Source organism: Dipodomys ordii, unplaced genomic scaffold (assembly GCF_000151885.1).
Source record: "Dipodomys ordii isolate 6190 unplaced genomic scaffold, Dord_2.0 Scaffold30, whole genome shotgun sequence".
In the NCBI taxonomy this organism is placed as follows: Eukaryota; Metazoa; Chordata; class Mammalia; order Rodentia; family Heteromyidae; genus Dipodomys; species Dipodomys ordii.
Genome location: NW_012267246.1, coordinates 14,651,161 through 14,672,913, shown reverse-complemented (window position 1 = coordinate 14,672,913; position 21,753 = coordinate 14,651,161). Strand labels below are relative to the sequence as shown.

The window sequence follows — 21,753 nt, the reverse complement described above, 5'->3', positions numbered from 1 at the left end:
GAAAATAAATTTGTATAACCCACTTTGGCTTTCATCTTTCTTAGAATTTTTAATGAACATACACTTGGTAATATTATTAAGTCACAGGTTCCAGGGAATTGCAGAGCACGGGAGGGAGAAAGAAGAAAAGGTTCCAGCTCTCATATATCTAACAGAAGGGAATAGGTGTGCAATCATCACACAGGGTGTGGACATGTGTATAAACTGCTATGTTTGTGAATGTGAAGATGACCTTAGTTCTTCTTCCTTGGGTGTCTGGAAAAGGGCAGTTCATGTGTTACAGTTGCCTGCAGACAGAGCTAATTTCACATGCAAAAACCTAATAATTTATTGCAAAATTAATATATGATCATATATATCAGAAGCCTAAGGCTTAGATGATTTTCCTTCAAAATTTATTATTCCAAAGTTTTAATTTTTCAACTGTCTCTGAGAAATTTAGGACTGAATGGCTGTTGAGAGTCAAAACAAAAGTAGACCACATTTTTATTTTCTCATCTAGGAAATATCTCTCAAATAAAATTGTATAGGACTAAAATTTACAATGCCAGCAGTTTGAAGCAAATGTAATAACACTTTAAAGTAGCATTACGAGATTTATTTTCACATACTTAAAATTCAATACCTCTTCAGAGAATTCTGGAATTGGAAAATGTTTACTTTAGGAACACTCAACTATGTGTTGGTTCAACACTAAACCATGAATTCATGAAGCATACTTAACATGTGGCTCTTAGAATCTGCTTTGTAAATTCAGTTTTCACATAATACAAGTGGTAAAAAAATAAACACACACAACAGCCCTGGGTTATGAAGATTGTGTACAAAAATGGCCTTACAGAAATATAAAACATAGATAACCATCACATTCTACATAAAGTCACAATTTTAGAGGTCTACTTCCACCTGCTTTTCACTCCAATAAAATGTCTCTTCATGAAAAGAATCCTCAGTAGAAGTGACATTGGTATCTAAGCTTTTGGAATTTAGCTAGAAGATTGGATTTTAAATTTTACTTGGTTTTAATTAATTTAAATTCAGATCAACACATTGCTTGTGGCTATAATACTGCTATCATACTGCCCAACACCAGTCTGTCTTGCCTTTCTAACACATAATCAGAGATGGAGTTAATGTTTCTGTGGTCAACATAGTAGTGTCCTCTTCAGATGCTATCAGGTGATGTTTCATCTGACTAGGGAGCTTGCCATGGTTTCTGTGATGTTTAGTGGCAGAGATCCTCCGGATTTTAAATTTTTCAGTGCTGGTTTTAAGTATAGAAAATTATGTCACTCATTATGATGTCATGCTTGGAGATGCTTATCTTCAATGCCAAGTTGCAAAAGGGACAACAAGACTTGGCCATGATGGTGGCATGTGGCTCATGCCTGTAACTCAAGTTATTCAAGAGGCTGAGATCTAAGGATGGAAATTCAAAGCCATCCTGAGAAGGAAATTCCATGAAATGGTCATCTCTAATTAACCCCTAGAAAACCTGAACGTGGTTCTGTAGCTCAGTGACTGCTAGCCTTGAATGAAAAAGCTCAGTGAGAGTGCCCAGGCCTTGAGCTCAAGCCCTACAATTAAAAAAATAAAAGAAGACTTGGCCTTATAATGGGAGGAATATTGGCTCATGTATGTAACCTTAGCCACTAAGAAGCTTTCAATCTGGAAGATCATGGTTCAATATCAGTCTAGGCATAAAAACCACTAGACTCCAAGACCAAAATATAACTAACAATAACAAACAAAAGAGATTATAGAAGTGTAACTCCTTCAGTAGAATGACAACCTCCTTGCCATTGAGAGGAGTTGAGTTCAAATTCCATTCCAGTGACATATAAAAGTATTAATAATGGGCTGGGAAGGTGGCTCAGTAATAGAGTGCTTGCCTTGGATGCATGAAGCCCTGGGTTCGATTCCTCAGCACCACATAAGCAGAAAATAGCTGGAAGTGGCGCTGTGGCTCAAGTGGTAGAGCTCTAGCCTTGAGCTGAAGAGCTGAGGGACAGTGCCTAGGCCCAGAGTTCAGCCCCCACAACCAACAACAACAAAAAAGTATTAATAAAAAGGACTGGGCATTTGGCCCACTAATGGTCCTATCTGTTAGATCACAAATTCACTTGTGTTTGGATCACTTTTCTTCTTCCTCATCGAGCAAGGTATGTTCCTAACAGAGAGCTATGTCCTCTGTTTCCTGCAAATGTTAAGGTCCAATAGAAGTCCTATAAACCAAATCCACTCTCACTACTTGCACCTGGAAATGTCAGCCAAGTTTACTTTCTAAAAAAACAAAACAAAACAAAACTTGTGTCTCATTAGAATATGAAGTACGGAAAAATTTAGAGATGACAATTTATCATGTGTGACAGTTTATATAAATTAAATGGTCACAATAGAAAATATAGATGTATTATTTTATTTAAAAAGGAAACAATGAGATACATATAATTAGGGGAAAAGGAAGACTTATCAACTTTACACATCTTTGGTTGGAACTGAAACTATCAGTATCTGTGTATATATACAGAGCACTGTATTTGTACTACCTATGCAATTCTGGGGCATTGCACTCTTGATTGTGTTTTTGGCTCAACCTGGCACTATACTACATAAGCCATACCTCCACTCCCAGCAAGTTTCTGGTTACTTGGAAATAAGAACATCAGTGATTTCTCTTCTTAGGCTAACTTTGAACTGTGACTCCTATGTCTCGGCCTCCTGAGTAGTTACTATTATTGCAAATGTGACCCACTAATGCTTAGTTTTACAGCTTTCTGTCTTCCAGCATCTATTTCCCAGACCTCTTCCCTAGCTTTCTCAACTGAAAGGACTTAAACAATGATAGTTCAGCACTGGTCGATAGACTCATTAGTTATATATTTATTTCTAAATAACTTTCCCAATTGAAATATTGCTAATTCTTTCTATTTACAAATGAAAAGAATTAGTAATATTTAAAGTAATAAATTATTCTTGATATAAAACAGAACAAAGATAAGTGCACAAACAGAGGAAGTAAATCTTTTACTTACAGTACGATGATCTCCAATAATATTCAAAAAGTACTGGGTTTAGAAAATGACTTAGGCAAGAATCATTAATGATTGCTAAAACTAGTGGGTAACGTTTGGAAAAATAGAATACCTATACAGTCTCAAGATATAGCTTCACATATTATTTATGAAATGGAGAGGAAATAAACTATTGTTGAAACCTGTCACATGTCATGTTAAATAACTAAATATTAGCAGTGTCAGGACTGACATCTCCTGACACAATGACTTGAGAAGAAAAAAATGTAACTATGAAATGTTTCTGCTAAAGAAAAATATGTAATCTGAATTAATTAGAAAGAAGCACCAAATAAACCTGAATTGGGAGATATTTCACCAAGGAAATGACACGTACTCTTAAAAAAATGTCAAGTCATAAAACCCAATTCTGGATCAGGGAACTGATTCATATTACAGAATATCAAGATACCATAACAGCTGTGCTCACAGAATGCATCTGGATTGGGAGTAAAAGCACCTGTAAAATTCACTTTTACAACTAATGAAATTTGTACACCATGACGAAAACCTATTTTTGTATTAGCATTAAGTTTTCTGACACCTATGGCTTTATTGTAACATTATCTGTGACTCTATCTGTCCTTACAGATTACAGACTGAAATTTTCAGAAAGAAAGAGGGAAGATAGCTACCACTAAGTGTCAAACAATGCATACACATGTACATTAAATGGTACTTGAATATTTTGTATACAGTTAACAAATTTACTCAGGTTTGAACTCAGGATCTCATGGTTGCACTCCCTTTTGATCCATGAGCTCACCTCAGCATATATAGTCTTTTTTCTTTCTATCTTTTTTTTTTTTGTCAGTTGTGTGACCTGAACTCTGGTCCTGGGCACTGTCCCTCAGCTCTTCAGCTCAAGGCTAACACCCTACTACTTGAGCCATAGCACCATTTCCAACTTTTTCTGCCTATGTGATGCTGAGGAATTGAAACCAGGGCCTTCATGCATGCAAAGCAAGCACTCTACAACTGAGCCACCTTCTGAGAGGACAAATTGTAATGCTGATGGAGCAAACACAAACAACTGATGAATCTGGGTAAATGGTGTGAGAAAGCTTTGCACTACTCTTGCAATTTGTCTTCACACTTACATCAAAATTTCAAATAAAGGGGTCCAAATAGGGAAAGATGTAAAAGTCTCCCTCTTTGCAGATGACATAAACGTGCATTGAAAGAATCCCATTGACTCCACTCCCAACTTATCGAGCAGATACAAAATTTTGGCAAAGTAACAAGGTACAAAATTAACCTTCAAAAATCAATGGCTTTTCTTTATGTTAATAACTAGAAGAGCAAGGATGAAATCAGAAAAGCAAGTCTTTGTAATAGCCCCACAAAAATTAAAATACCTAGGAGTTAACTTAACTAAATGAGTGAAGGACCTCTATAAAAAAAACTTTAAAATCCTGAAAAAAGAAATTAAAGTAGAACTTAGGAAGTGGAAAAACCTCCCATGCTCCTGGATTGGAAGGATCAACATTGTGAAAATGGCAATACTTCCCAAGGCTATCTACAAATTCAATGTGATACCTATCATTATTCCAACCTCATTCTTCAAGGAAATAGAAGAAGCAACCCAAAAATTTATAAGGAATAATAAAAGATCCCAAATAGCAAAAACAATCCTTAGAAAGAACAGGAAGGAATACCAATAACAAATTTCAAATTCTAGTACAAAGCCATAGTAATCAAAACAGCTTCGCACTGGCACAAGAACAGACCTCAGGACCAATGCAATAGAACTGAAGATTCAGAAATTAATCCACAAACCTATAGCCACCTAATCGATAAGGGAACTAAAAAATAGAATGGAAGAAAGACAGCATCTTCAGTAAATGGTGCTGGCAAACTTGGTTAAACACCTGTAGAAAACTAAAGCTAGATCCTTATATAACACCCTGCACCAGAATCAACTCTGAATGGATCAAAGACCTCAGAATCAAAGCAGACACCCTGAAAATATTACAGAAAGGAATAGGAGAAACCCTAGGTCTCCTTGGCACAGGCCAAAATTTTCTTAATAAAAACTCAGAAACATAACAAATCAAAGAAAGGTTGGACAAATGGTATTGCATGAAACTGCAAAGCTTCTACTGTAAAGCTTCTGCATGGCAAAGGACATAGCAAGATCAATAGAAAGCCATAGATTGGGAGAAGATCTTCACTAGCCATAAAACAGACAAGGGTCTCATATCAAAGATATACTTAGAACTCAAAAAATCAAATCCCCCAACAACAAAGCCACAAAGAAACAACCGCCTGGTTAATATGTGGACTAAAGACTTCTCTGAAGAGGAAATAAAAATGGTCAATAGACACATAAGAACTGTTCAACTTCTCTGGCCATAAAAGAAATGCAGATCAAAATAACATTGGGATTCCACCTCACCCCAGTTAAAATGGCTATAACCAAGAACTCTAATAACAACAGATGCTGGAAGGGATGTGACCAAAAGGGAACCCTGCTTCCTTGTTGGTGGGAAAGTAAAGTTGTTCAACCACTTTGGACAACAATATGGAAGTTCCTCAAAAGACTCAACATAGAGCTCTCCTATGACCCAATAATCCCACTTTTAGCCATTTACTCAAAGGATCACAAACTAGGCCATACTAAAGCTTCTAGCATAACTATGTTTATCACAGCATTATTCACTATAGCTAAGATATAGAACAAACTCAAATGCTCCTCAATAGATGAATGGATCAAGAAAATGTGATATGTGTGTGTGTGTATGTGTGAATTATGTGTGTGTGTGTGTGTGTGTGTGTGTGTGAATTCTATGCCTCCATCAGAAAGGATAATATGATCCCATTTGTTAGGAAATGGAAAGACTTGGAAAACTTACATTAAGTATAATAAGCCAGTCCCAAAGAAATATAGGTTCCATGGTTTTCCTCATTTGTAATAACTATTATATGTCTAGGAAAATCTTACCAAACAAGCAGAAAAGCTCAAAAGCTATGCACATATGACCCCATGAGATTATGCTAAGTGAAATGAACCCTATGATAGGGACACAAGAGGTGTTTATCTTTCTTGTTGTCATTTTAAATGTACTTATAATGTACTATGTGATTTTTTTTTGTTTCTTTCATATGTTCTTACCCCATGGTATAACCCCTGTTGTCACTGGATTTGATTCTGGTGCCTTGTACCTTGTATATACATCTTTCTAATTTGAGGAGGGAAAGGGAAATAACAAAACGCTGCACCAAGAATACAGGTCGACCCATTGTAACAATGAGATGTACAAGACACTATGTTGAAAATGACCTTTACAATTTAGGGGAGTGAAGAAGGTGTTGGGGAGGTAGGGAGGGAAGGGATGGTAGGGAAAAACAAAGGATGGGGTAACAATGCTTAATAGGAAATATACTCATTACCTTATTCATGTAACTATAACTGCTCTGCATGGGAACATTACAATAAAAATATATGAAAAATTCAAAATTGCAAAAATTAAACTAAAAAATGCTTATTTCTACCAGTATTGTTGAGAAATACAAGGAGATCCAGTCTACATCCTTTTCTGACTCTTCTCTCTGTGTCTGTTTCTCTACATATACATACACACATACATATGATAATATAATGTACATATAATATATACTTATCTAATTATGTTACATATATTATTTATGTATTATATATTTATATATTGCATGTGTCTTAAATAAAACACAGTACATACATTATATTGAATGGTCAATACAAATAATACTATGGTTTAGCATTGTTCTAGTTATACAAACTGAAATGATTTTATGCAAATTTTTGGAAAAAATTCAGAAGACCTGATTGTTAATGAAATGCAATAATACGGGTTGCTACTAACTTGAGGACTTAAAAAGGGAATTGCTATTGTCTTTATGTTGTTTTTACCATTTGATTAGTGAATATAAAAATAACATATGGAATTTTGTCATTTTATACCTGCATATTAGTCATGCCTGTAATATTTTCTGTAGGATTTTTAAGCTTATCAAGAGAAAAATCCCATGTTACAGATAACAAGCCCTGAATATTGTAGATTTGGACACAGGAAAATTGAGTGGAAAGATGAAAAATGTTGATCGACAGACTTTTTCATTCCTCAAGTCTATTCCTATCCTTTAGATTATTTTATGGATATTACCTCATTTATTACCCAGATCCATGAATTGTTATTATTATTAAAGAACATTATTAAAGAACATTATGAGTCTTTGAGAAAGATAACTGCATTTTCAAACAATAACTAGAGAAATGACAGATTTTAAATTTATTCCAACAAAATATCCTACAAAATTTCATAGATGAACAAACTCACTTTTTGTTAATATTGTTCCTTATCTTTTTAATTAGTTAATTGTTCTATTTATTCACTTTATAAAGTGTGGCTACTGTTTGTGATAGACGTGCTCTCAGATTATGGTAACTACAAATAGTTCAATCAAATTTTTGATGCTATAATTCGTACAGTTTATAGGTTTAGATTTTTCTATCTGTATTGTATATTTTTCCTTGAATGCTGCCCCCCAGCATATACTGAATGTAAAACTAAATCTTAACTTCTTCAGCATTAATTTAAATTGTTGATTTGATATCAGATCACATTGTCTCCGTTATTTTCTTACCTCCCTTATTTAACTTGTATGATATAGACAAAATCATATTAGTAGAATGTCTAGTCCACAAGTTAGACAACTCAGGATTCATTGGTAAATATTTTTAAGCAGATGATTTTTATTATTCTCAGAATTCACTACATATTTATGTAGAAATCTGATTCTTCAACTGAGTAAAATCTCTATTATTGACCACTTGTTTAAAGATTTCCCAGCACAACAATAAAGAATATTTTGAATGACGAATGTATTAGGGAACACACTGATCTCTTAAGAACAATAACCACTCAAAATTGTTCTCCATAGGCTATAATCTTAGATATTTCAATGATCAACAGGAAGTTTTCTTGCAGAGGAAGATGTTTTAACAAAACTGGCTTTGAACTTACATAACTCATATTTTTCATACTTGATACTTGAATTTATGAAATTTTTGGTGCTTAATAATCCTCTTTAAGGTTTCTAAGAGTCAAGTGGAAATATATATTTCATGCACATCTAAGGTTTTAGAACACATGCCAAGAAACACAAGTCAGAAAGAGTGAAATGGAAAGAATGCAGGCACATTTTATTTTTCCCAACCAAGTGTCAAGGCATTTCATGCTGTGAATATCTAACACATTGCTTTGACAACTAGACACATATTTATATTTTCTGCTGTTCTAGTCAGGGCATAGTTCAACATTGTCTCAGTTGATTTAGTACCAACTCAAGTCAGTCTTTAGACATTTGTCCTGGTAACTGGACCAGGAACACCTGGTGAAGACTTGTCACAAATTACAGTGATGCTCTTTATTCTTTGAATGGTTTTGGTTGGCAGGGGTAATATGGAACGAGAAGTAGATAAACAACACACAGATCCACTGAATTGTAACACTGGGAATATTAAATAAACTGTGTTGTTTGATACACTTCACTAGAGTAAAACCACTGAGAAGTCATTCTTCTGCAGAATTTCAACCAAAGGATAAAAAAGATTCGTAAGAGCACAGAATGGTTCATAGACACAAAGCTTCAAATCTATATGGATTTCAGTAAATAAAGTATAAGGACATTTCAACACCAAATCAAATTGAAAGAAATAGCTTTGATTTTGATTTATTTGCCAGGCAGTTACTTGCTGGTCGCACTAAAATTAACTCATATAACAATAAATATAAATATATAATATTTAATAAATATATAATATATAATAAATATAACTCATATAACTCTATAATTAAATCATATAACAAATACTATAACCAGCATAAAATTTGTAAAATAAATGAAGAATGGTTTTCTATTACATATTTTAGCCCTACCAAAAAGACTATTCATTAAAGATAGTTCTCATTTCTCTTTCTCATTCTCTTATTTTTATATTTATACCACAACTCTCTAGCTTTCTTTGTGGTTTTAACATATGTAGCTAACGAATGATTTTAGAGAATATACAACTCCTTCTAGAAGTTACTGAAGGTGTTATAGTTATGGTTTTACTGTAATTCACACACCATTTATTTGAGTGTCTGGCTAAGCTATTCAGTGTTTATCTGCTTTAAGTTTGAGGATATACTTTTGCTATAGAAACACTTAAAACACATACACATATATACACACAGGTTTGTATGCATGTATATGCAATGTTGAAACATACATTAGTATAATTGAAACAGCAAAAGAAACTGAAGACATCCTCACAAAGGTGATCATCAAAGCTGTGTGCCTCCCATCTCCCTCACAGTCCATCAGACTTAGAATCTGGAAAGCACAGGAGGGATTCTCTACAACAAAGTTTACTAAATCAAAACATCTACTCACAATTGGCAGACCATGAAAGGCTAAGCCCATTGTTTTCCACATTGTCATTTACAAACAAATACTTTTCTTTATTGACACCTGCCACCTTTGACATACTCTGCAGGGATTTCCACCCACCTCTGTATATTCTGCATGAGGTTGTAACCACTTTTTCTTCTTGTTACTCTGTCTCTTGCAGCCTATTTTGAATCATCCCCCTCTCACACAGTGCAAAACTTGATTCACTACCAAGTTGTGTGGTTCCTTCTTGCTCTACATAGTTACAATAAGATGGTTTTTGTCAGTTACTGGGCTTGAACTCAGGGGCTGGGCACTGTCCTTGAGGTTTTTTTCATGCTCAACACTAGCACTCTACCACTTTAAATCAAGGCTCCACTTCCAATTTTGTAGTGGTTAGTGGCAGTTGGCTTCCAACTGCGATCCTCAGAGCTCAATCTCCTGAGTAGCTAGGATTACAGGCATGAGCCACCAGTGTACAGCTACGGCAGGATTTTTTTTTGTATATTTGGGAAGTATCAAGGGATTAAGAAAATACATTAATGTGTCTGATGAACATAAAAGATTGTTTTAGTTAAAAGAATTTCATATTATTTAATGTACATATCTGAATGGAATCAAGAAACTTGGGTGGGGTGAAGATATGGGTAAAGGAGGGAAATGGTGGTATTGTCACAATTCATTGTACCCAGAGCTGAAACGTTGATTTGACTCCAACTACTTAATGATAATAAAGCTTTACATATAATAAAGCTTTACAGAATATCTCAAGGCATTCTTTTCTGAATTATGAGAAGATGTGTGATTTTGCCACTATTTACTCTCTGCTCTACTTCCATACTAACAAATAATTATAAAGGTATGTAACAAGATGGGATATTATGTGGAGTTTCCTTTAAATAGCACCATCCACTTGCATTATATTGTGTGGAAATGAACACTGATATTCTCTTTTATGCAATTTATTTAATTTTTATTATCTCTAAATAGTTATACAAAGGAATTTCAATTAAGAATGCCAACTTATGAGTACCATGCACCTTGAATATATAGAAATATTTGGTTATGCTCTCTAGCAATAAACAACTGATACTGATACTGAATAAATATTCCATAAGACACATTTTGAGCTTAAACAGTGACAGCATGCACACAATGTTTGAAGCGATTTATTTCCAAGTTTTAGCTTGAAACTTTTGTATCATGAGAAAAGTCAGTCTTGATAATCTAAGGTTTATTAAGGTCAGTGAGTAATTGGACTCAAAACTCTGTGAAGTGGTATATAAACACAATGGAATTCTATGCCTCCATCAGAAAGAATGGCATTGCCCCATTTGTTAGGAAATGAAAAAACTTGGAAAAAATTATATTAAGTGAAGTAAGCCAGGCCCAAAGAAACATAGGTCCCATAGTTTCCCTTATTTGCAATAACTAGTACATGTCTGAGACAAGCAGAAAAGGTCAGATAAGTTGATGTTAGGTGAAATGAACCCTAAGGTAAGTATTAAAAAGTTTTTTTTCTTTCTTGTGATTATTTCTAACATATTTATAAGATGATTTCTTTGTTGTTTTGTATGTCCATCTCCCACGGTATGCTTTCATTGTATTTGATGTTTGTATAATTTGTGGAGGGGAAGGGAAAAAACAAATTGTTCAAACAGGATACAGGTGACCCATTGCAATAATGAGATGTACAAGTCGTTATGTCAAAAAACGAACTTTACAACATTGTGGGGGGAGAGATAGGAAGGGATGGTAAGGGGAAACAAAGGAGGAGGCAACAATGCTTGATAAGAAATGTACTCATTTCCTTGCTCATGTAATTGTAACCTCTCTGAATGGTATTTTCACAATAAAAAAAATAAATAAATAACTCTTTGAAGTGATGAGGCATTCTTAGCTAAGTAAACATGGGGATACAGGAAGTATCCATTTGTCCTTTATGGTGCAAATATTTAATGGGTGCATCTTTTACATAGAAAATAGTAAATGGTAGTGTGAAATGTAAGATAATGTACAGAGAAAACAAAAATGCTAGTATTTTAATAGGCTGAACAATCTAAGTGGATCAAATAGACTAGGCATTACACCATTTGATTTACTTTGTTTATAGTGAAAACCAAATGATCCGGTTTAAAAATAACCCTTGGGAGTTTTATTTGTTCTAATCATCTTCATTAGAACTTTGTTTCTCTAAAATTAATTACAGAAATAGAGTTCTTAATATTGTAAAACAAAATAGTTTTAAATTAAGTTCATCTAATAATTTAACTGACAGTATTGGAGTATATGAAGTCAGTTAATTGGTTGATGTTAAAGAAATCATTATTTATTTTAATTCATAATCCACACTGTTCATTCTTGTTTATTCCTACCTCTAAGGTAAAAGATCTATGAAGTAGGTCTGGGAAGGTGGCTCAGTGGTAGAGCACTTGCCTTGCATGCACGAGGCCCTGGGTTCAATTCCTCAGCACCACATAAATAAAAAGAAAAAAGCTGGAAGTGGCGCTGTGGCTCAAGTGGCAGAGCACTAGCCTTGAGCTGAAGAGCTGAGGGACAGTGCCCAGGCTTGGAGTTCAGGCCCCACAATCGGCCCCCCAAAAAATCTATGAAGTATTGTATTATATTTTTTAAAGATTAATAAAACCATAAGATATAAAGATATTGAGAATATTTCAGAGAATATTGAGAATATTTGAATGAATCAAAGCCAGCAATATAAATCATGATAGTTAGTCAGTACTTCTTCTATTCTAGGCCAAAAAATAGAATGAATTTTAGTTTTGCCTTTTCTTTCTACTATATAAAACTACATATGTAAGTAGGAAGTTTTCACTCCATCAACATTATATTTTTAATGTAAGTTTTCATGTGAGATCTATAGAAGAGAATTGAGACACGCAAAACTGTGGACCTATTGATATCCTATCAGTAGATTATAAGATTTCTCCTACTGCTCCTGACTCTATTCATTAGAAAGTTCCAGACATGCTCAATTGAGGGACCTTCTACAAAACATGCTAGCATTCAGATGTGAGATGTGTGGAAGGAAGAATAAATGGGGAAGAGAGAAGAGGAGGGAAGGGAAAAGGAGGGGAAAGGGGAAGAGAGGAATGAAGCTTCAGCAGAGGTTCGGAAAGACTAGTAGCAAACTGGGGAGCTTTGAATAAAATCTGTAAATCTTTTATTACATTGATTGTGTGAATTTGATGATTTTAACATTCTTATTACAGGAGAATGGAAGATAGGTACCAAGAGTCTATATATACCACATTTGTGAATTTTAAAATAAAAAGAAAAAAAAATCATCTTAAGAGTCCTTAAGACTTTGCTAAAATTTTGTTGACTATGACTGTTTCTGGCAGCATCCGACCACAATCTTAGTATCACATATCCTTTTGCTCAGTGAGCTGTTTTGTTTCATGGTAGTTGGGATTCTGTGGCCAAGAGAATGATTTTGGAGCAGCTCTCTGCACCATTGAGTTTCTGTCCAATGACTGTGTCACTGACAAATACCCTGTACATTTAATTCAGCTGAGGAAAATGCCCTTTACACTTTTTCTTTTTCTTTTCTTTTTTTTTTTTTTTGTCAGTCGTGGGGCCTGAACTCTGGGCCTGGGCACTGTCCATCAGCTCTTCAGCTTAAGGCTAGCACTCTACCACTTGAGCCACAGCACCACTTCTAGCTTTTTCTGCTTATGTGGTGCTGAGGAATCCAACTTAGGGCCTTATGCATGCAAGGCAAGCGCTCTACCACTGAGCTACCTTCCCAGTCCTCTTTATACTTTTATTTTTTGTCAGTCGGGGGCCTGAACTCTGGGCCTAGGAACTGTCCCTCAGCTTTTCAGCTCAAGGCTAGGGCTCTACCACTTGAGCCGCAGCACCACTTCTGGCCTTTTCTGCTTATATGGTGGAATCGAACCCAGAGCCTCATGCATACAAGGCAAGTACTTTACCACTGAGCCACCTTCCCAGCTTGCCTCTTTACACGTTTTATCCAGGGTGATACATATTGACCATGACAATTTAATTAGTAATTAAACTTGTCAAAATAAAATTGTCCATATGTTCTGTGAGTGTTTTTCCTTCTTTCCCCCAAATATTATAAAAGATGTTATTAAGCTTTCTTAAATCCAGCTGTCTTTTCTCTATTTGTACTAGCATTACCAATCAATTAGTAACTTTCTCCAAGGGGATAGTACATTGAATCAGATTAAGAAGGTTTTTTAATGTAATTACTTACAGTTTGTGGTTTACTGCTTTGTCTATTATATTCCACACAAGCATTTATTTTTAGGAACTCACTGTACTTTGTGGGCTCTTTAACTGTCTTTCAAATTTTGAACTAAAGATTATTAGTTGTCTACATACAATTTCTAGATATCACTGTAAATAGTAGTCTAGCTTCTGATTCATTAATCTTATTGTAATGTGCTATAATTACTCTGATTCAGTAGGCTACACTTGGCAGCTGTCTGTATCAAGTTGCCCAAAGTAGACTATATCTACCTATTTTGGTAAGTTGTCTAGTTGACAATATTTACTCTTAATAAATTTCTTGGCTCAGAATCCCAACTACCATGAAACAAAACAGCTTACTGAGCAAAAGGATATGTGATACTAAGATTGTGGTCGGATGCTGCTAGAAACAGGAGGAACCAATAAGGCTCCTTCTCTTGGGGGAGACTTCTCTAGCATCTCCTTTGACAGCTTCCCTAGCCTTAGAAATGGCTGACATAGACTGTCATAGAGTTATTACAGCTGATTTAAGGCACTTTCGACATTTCACATGTATGTATTTGTTCATGTGTGCAATAAGATATTTGCTGTCTCTTTAAAAATGTGGAGTTGTGCAAATTTTGATTTTGTTATTTCTTGGTTAATGTAGCTAGCATCAACTTACGAATCACAGCCCCAAAAGTCCACGAACAAACTCACCGATGCTCGGGTAACCAGGTGTGGAAGGGTCTCCTCCAGGGTTCAGGGTCACCATGAAAGTGTCATGGTTAAGATTTTCAGTCTTTGGTAAATCACAAGGATCAATATATAGAAGAACACCTCCAAATCCAGCCTTTTCCAACAAGGAAATCTAAAAGGGAAATAAACTATTAAAACTATTATCATATACATTGCAAGTTCAGGTATTACCACTCACAAATGTGGTTTAAATAGGATGATTCTTGTTTATTATTGTTATTAAGAAGACAATTATCCCATGCAAAGATTTTTTTATTACTTATCTCTGCCCTTCCCTCCTGTAGGTTCTATGATATGTGTAATATTTAGTCAGCATTCTCACATTGTTTATGTGAAATATCACTCATGGAATTTCTCATCATTTCTTTTGTAATTGTCCAAGTAGATTTAGACTTTCTACTTCCATGAAATTAAGAGAGCATCAAAAATATGCAAGGCCCTAAAGTAAAAACAGTGGTTCTGATCATCTCCCTGCCTTTCCCTAAAGCAGGAATCACAGTAGCATTGTGATACATTTCCTCCAGGGAATTTCCTGTCAAGCTAGTTACTAAAATGAAGAAACCATTTCCCATTGTTTGGCAAACAGTCAATGTTCTGAACCTTCCAGATGTCCTAGCATATCAGTCATCATATTCTCTACCATGGATGCTCTGCCAGACCTGACAGCCAGGTTAGTAAGGGATTGTCTCATAACCCCAGGAGGAGCCTAGGGATCAGCTTCTATCTATCTTGTCCTTAAACATTTAGAAATAGTGCTGGGAAGGTGGCTCAGTGGTAGAGTGCTTGCCTCTCATGCATGAGGCCCTGGGTTTGATTCCTCAGCACCACATACACAGAGAAAGCCAGAAGTGGGAGCTATGGCTTGAACTGAAGAGCTCAGAGATAGCACCCAGTCCCAAAGTTCAAGCTCCACAACTGACACACACACACACACACACACAAGAAATTAGAAATAGCCCAGCTTACCTCTGAGAAGGCATTTTTAATATAAAGACACCACTTCACTCTGTTTTTTATCTTTTTTGTTTTTTTTTTTTGTCGGTTGTGGGGTTTGAACTCTGGGCTTGGGCACTGTCCCCACTCTGTTTTAAATAAGTGTGCAATAAGTAACAGGACAGATGAACTTAACCTTCTTATGTATTCCCTGTTCTAGCTCAGTAAACTCTTATTATTTTTGGAAAGCATCTCAGCATGAATCACCTGATATGAGGAACAATAATCACGATTTGCTGATTTTATTTGCTTCCCATGAGAGAGTAAAATAAATTAGATGATATTAAATAAGAGTAAGATGAAAGGTTTAATAAAGACAGCTACTGCTGATAGTGTGGCTTTACTTACCACCTATATCTTACTTCCTAATTATTGCTTATATTGTTTAGTGAGTTTTGCAATACGTAAGAAACAGGGGTCCTTGTGGCCTTGGATGGACCATCAAAGAAGGTAAGGGTCGCCTGGCGCCCATAACTCATGCCTGTAATCCTAGCTACTCCCCAGGCTGGGATCTGAGGATCGCGGTTCAAAGCCAGCCCAGGCAGGAAAGTCCGTGAAACTCTTATCTCCAATAAACCACTAGGAAACCAGGGGCTCAAGTGGTAGAGCACTCGCCTTGAGATGAAGAGCTGAGGGGCAGTGCTCAAGCCCAGAGTTCAAGCCTCACGACCAACAACAATGACAACAACAAAAGGTAGGGGTCATGCTAATTTTCTCTATCATTGCACATTCTGCATTGACTAAACAGGCTTGGAGTAGGCATTGAAGGGTAATGGTAGCCAGGTGCCAGGGGCTCATGCCTGTAATCCTGGTTACACAGGAATCTGAGCTCTGAGGATCAGGTTCAAATCAAGCCATACTAAGAAATTCTGTGGAAACCCTTATCACCAATTAATTATTAAAATAATGCGCAAGTGGAGCTATGGCTCAAATGGCAAAGCCTTGAATGAAAATAAAAGAGAAAGAAAAACTAATGGACAGTGTTCAGACCCTAGTTCAAGCCCCAATGCTGGCACACGTAACACATAAAAAAAGAGTACTGTAAAGAAGAAAGTACATGAAACAGGTGTTAACACCACAGCTATTCTTAAAGAAAATGGAGCTTGAGGAAAATTCTTAGTATCCATTTCTACTGGAAACAAATAGACAAACATATCAATTTACATACATCACGGCTCTAACTGCATAAAGGAAACAACTGAAAATGAAAACTACCTAAAAACCGAATACACACATCCTACAAAAACAGCACTTTCTGCTCTTTTAAATGTGTTTTGTACTTTACAATTTGGGATGTAAGGTAAAACTTATATTTTATAACAAAAATTTTAATAGGTAAGATTGAGAACCTAAATAAGGTGTAGCTGACTAATGACTCCAATTTGAATTCTTTAACAAAAAACTTAGATTGAATAATTCTCTCTGTTTTCTAATGGAGAACAAGAAAGAATTTAAGGGGAAAATAGGGATGATGAAAGGGAAAATGAGCAAAAGGAATATGAAAAAGAGGGCCAGATTTAAGATTTACTCTTCCAAAGTCCACCATAAGTCCAAGGAAGGGCATCAAATGGTCCACATGCTGTAATAGCGTGCCGTGCTGTGTGTGTGTGTGTGTGTGTGTGTGTGTGTGTGTGTGTGTGTGAATGAGGATTCAAAGCTTCTCATTTCACTAGACCTTTTCACTTATAGCTAGCTCCCTATCACTTGAGCTGCACTTCTACTTCTGTTACTTTTATTGGTGGTGGTGGTAGTAAATTGGAGATAAGTAAAGAATATTGTAGAATTTTCAGCTTGACTTGGGTTTAAACCACAAACCTCCGATTTCAGCCTCTGGAGTAGTTAGCAATATAGTTATGAGCTATTATTATCCAAACTGAAATAGTTATTATTTAAAAGAAAAGTTTTATTTTGTAAGTTCTACTTACTACAGGAGAATATATAAAGAAAAATATAAACATGTCTAGCAAAAATTGTGTTAAATATAAACATGTCTAGCAAAATTGTTTTGAATATTAAAAAATTGTTTTCTTGGTATTGAAGTGATTCATGTGCTCAGACAAAAAATGATACACACAAAAAATCAATTTCGTGGATGGGCTCTGGTGGCTCACGCCTGTAATCCTAGCTATTCAGGAGGCTGAGATCTGAGGATGGCGGTTTAAAGCCAGCAGGGGCAAGAAAGTCTGTGAAACTCTTATTTCCAATAAACCACCAGCAAACCGGAAGTGGCACTGTAGTTCAAGTGGTAGAACGCTAGCCTTGAGCTGAAGAGCTGAGGGACAGCACTCAGGCCCAGAATTCAATTTCGTGGAACAATCTCCCAAGAGTAGTAGTTACTGTGAAGGTGTTGGAGGACCTTTATCATGAACATACAAATACACGAAACATTCTACTAACAATAAATATACACTTACCTATATTAATAAAGATATTTTATTTTTAATACATGTGTAAATTATAAATAAATAATTTTACATCATATATGTAGTATATCGCATATATAATATCATAATATCATATATATGTGATATAAAAATATAATACTACAAGGCCAGAAATTATTTAATTCTGCTAGTTGTACAGATAATTTTTATTTATTTTATATTATACTACAATAAAATCCTTGTAACTAAATCTTGGCATAATGCCTATTTTTAAGAAACATTATCATAGGTGAAATAGATAGGTCAAAATATTCTTTTATATATGATACTGCAACATATATATATATATATATTAGTACAGTAGTTCTCTTATTTATACTTTCAATTTTTATAGTGCCAGTCTCCCTTTTAATTATTGTCCACAAATATGACATGGTAATTTCTAGAAATAAAAAATCCATATGCTTGAAGCACTCTGTGTACCACACATTCATAACCTATATGTGATTATTCATTAGTCACAATCTTCTTCCTGGTTATTAGACCAAGTTTCACAGTATTGAGGTGCTTGTATTCATGTCCCTGTGTCACAGTGCCTCCATCATTCAGTTCATCTCCTCCCATGAGCATTGGTCATCTCAGTTCATGAAGAGAAGAGTGAATGCAGTGCAATCGGTATGTTGGAAGAAACCATATTCATATACATTTTGTTCTACAGAAATTCCACCTTTTGTTGATAGATCACATATAGTTTAGTCTAAGCATTTGTAAAATTCAATAGATGAATGAATAAATGAAAAATCAAGGCTTATGACATGGCTCAAGTGGTAGAATACATGCTTAGCAATTTGTAGTCACTCGCACAGCTTTTGTCCTAGAAAAAAATTATGTTAAGGGAAGTAAACCAGATCCACAGAAACATAGGTTGCTTGGTTTCCCTCATTTATTCTAACTAGAGCCTATAAATCTGCAAGTAAACACAATGGATGGTAGAACACCACAGTGAGACCAAAGGAGGAGATTTTTAGGAGAGGATCACAAAGCCTCAATAGATATGTGCATATGATCATCTAAAATGCTACACATAAAAATAAATGAGATTTTTCATTACTTTTTCATTTTAATTGTATTTTCACCTTTGTTGCTGTTATTGTTTTCTGTACTTTTTGTCTTATATGTAAATTTTATCTATTTGGGAGAGAGTAAGGGTGGAGCAGAGGAATGGTGGAACAATGGGTGAACAAATGTGCTAGTGATACTCACTAGACACTGTGTTGAGGAAGTATAGAACATGTGTGCAGGGGCAAGACATGAGGGAAAAACCGAGAGAGAATTAGGAAAGGGGTAACACTGTTCAAAAAGAAATGTTCTCATTGCCTGATTTATAGAACTGTACTCCCTCTGTATATCATATTTAAAATAAAACTAAGACTAAAAGTTAAGTAAAATGAAAGAAATTAACTACTTCTTAAAAACTGTTTTTAAGACTTCAGGATCATTTCTGTTCCCTGTATAACAGAAGCCATTTTTATAAAAGGAAAACACTGACATACATTGATATACAAAATTACCTAAGGCAAGACCTTTGCTCTCAAAAGTTCTACCAGTGGGATGTCTAAAAATTTATCTTTTATAATAACCTAAATTTACTGAGCAAAAGTCATTCTATCACCAATATGTTTTCTGGGCACAAACAGGAAGTGGAAATCATTTTTCTTCCTTCCTTCTTTCCTTTTTTCCTCCCTCCCTTCCTTCCTTCCTTCCTTCTGTCCTTCCTTTCTTTCCTTCCCTACTTCCTTCCCTCCCTCCATCTCTCATTTTCTTCCTTCTTTCCTACTAAAAATATCTTTAAAACAGTTTCCTGACATTGGTTCTCAGGAGAAATAATAAAATATTTTAATTTTTTATTAAGCTTCTGTGAGATGTAAGATATAAGGAACACAGAAGTTTTATTAGTTTATTGTTATAATAAATGTGATATTCAGAGGGGTTACATTTATATAAGTCAGGTAATGAGTACATTTCTGTTTGGACAATGTCACACTTTCTCTCCTTTCTCTCCGTTTCTAGCCCCACCTTTCCTCACCCAAAAGTTTTTTTTTTAATTTTATTGTTATGGTGATGTACAGAGGCGTTACAGTTATATTAGTAAGGTATAACTACATTTCTTACAGAACTTGTGATCCCCTCCCTCATTTTTCTCCCTCTTTTCCTGCCCCCAAGCTCTACAGATCACTTCCAACATAGTGTCTTGTGAATATTGCTGTTGTATTGGTTCCCCCTTTGTCCTTTGTCCTTTGTCTCACTGTTTATTTTTGTTCCCCTTCCTGTATAGTTCATTTTCAACATCGTATCTAGTGAGCAGTACCAATGCAGCATTTGTTCACCTTTTGGTCTTCCATTTTATGCCCTCTTTTATCCTCCCCAACACACATAAATAAGCAAGAAAAGAAAGCAAAAACACAGCAAAGACAAAACCTGTCTCCATTTCCTGGAGGTCATTCCAATAAATCTTATTTTATATGGTCAGAAGCACATAGGCATTGTGCTTTTGTGTCCCTCCCCTAAGAGCATCCTTCTTTCAGGTTTCTTATTACACAGTTGCAAATCCTTTCAGATTTATTATTACTCCATTTTAAAGATTTGTTATTACAAAGTGAAATGCTAATTTTGTTTTCTAACATGATTTCACAGCATTCATTCGCAAAAATATGCTGCATAGTTTAGCATAAGAACAATCACATAATCATGCAGGGTTAAGTAGATAGTTTTGACGATGCTATCAATTTTCTGTTTATATTGGAAATGTATCTACTTTTATAGGAGGACCTCAATCAGCATTTTATTCCCAAGAGAGAAGTTAAATATTGTATAAATTTACTGAATATGTTTATATAAATGTCCATCAGTGGTAGCTACAAATCCTTTTGTAGAGAAACAGCATTTTAAATCACATAAAATTAGAAATTACTAAATCAACCTCCTACTCATCCTCTCCCAACCTTGTTTTACTTGTTCAAAGAGCCTCATAACTCTGAGCCAAATGATCCTTGCTCTGATGGATTCAGACTCAGCAAGATCTTGCTGCCTGCAATAGCCCGATGGTGACTGAGAAATGGTTCTTAAATACCCCAAGACACTTTTCCATTTCCAAATCAGAGTTGGAGACTTCTTTAATAGCTTCACAGTGAACACAACCTCCATGCTGACAAAAATCTCCACATCATTTAATATACAAACAATTTAATTCTTTTCCTTGCAGAATTAGGAAGCCTTTTTGCAGTTAACTTTAGCAATAATAGATAATGACCTACTTGAGGCTGGAAGTAGTTTTTTGTCTTATATACCCAGTGCCTAGTAAAATACTTGGCATAAAAATAATATTTTGAATGTTGTTGAGTTGCACATAACTTAGAATAGAATTTCAGGTAACGAACAAATGAGTGAATGAATATGGTACAAAGTAAAACAAAATAACTCAGGTGCTTATAACATGGAGTCTATGGTATAAAGTAAAACAAAATAACTCAGGTGCTTATGTTATAACACATACTAGGACCAAAATCTCATGCAGTACATATCTTTGTAACATCTTACAAATATTGTGATGATGTAACATAGCTTGAATTTTACAAAGCAAGTCATTTGTGTTTTGTTCTTTCGTTATCCCTCATTTAAAGGCCTTGTTGAAATTTTTCTTTCCTTTTTCATTTTGTTATCTGAGAACAGATACTAATTGCTGAGTCTAGCCCAATGGTGTTCGACATCATGATTTTGTGCTTCCATATAAATGTCTTTACTCAGTTTCAAGATTACTGGTCTGGTATTTCTGCCATGAGCATTATTAATTTATTTCTTTTCAGGTATTACTCATAAAGGTAATTCTTAGTGCTTGCCAATAGTCACAT

The 21,753-nt window shown here is 35.1% G+C and overlaps 1 protein-coding gene across 1 annotated transcript in view; it reads right to left on the bottom strand.

Moving 5' to 3' along the window:
* Naaladl2 (N-acetylated alpha-linked acidic dipeptidase-like 2) overlaps positions 1-21,753 on the bottom strand; it is a 902,864-nt gene that overhangs the window by 440,338 nt on the left and 440,773 nt on the right. The window contains exon 4 of the mRNA XM_013016159.1: positions 14,430-14,580. Coding sequence (XP_012871613.1) covers positions 14,430-14,580 — 151 coding nt within the window. The remainder of the gene's footprint in view (positions 1-14,429; positions 14,581-21,753) is intronic.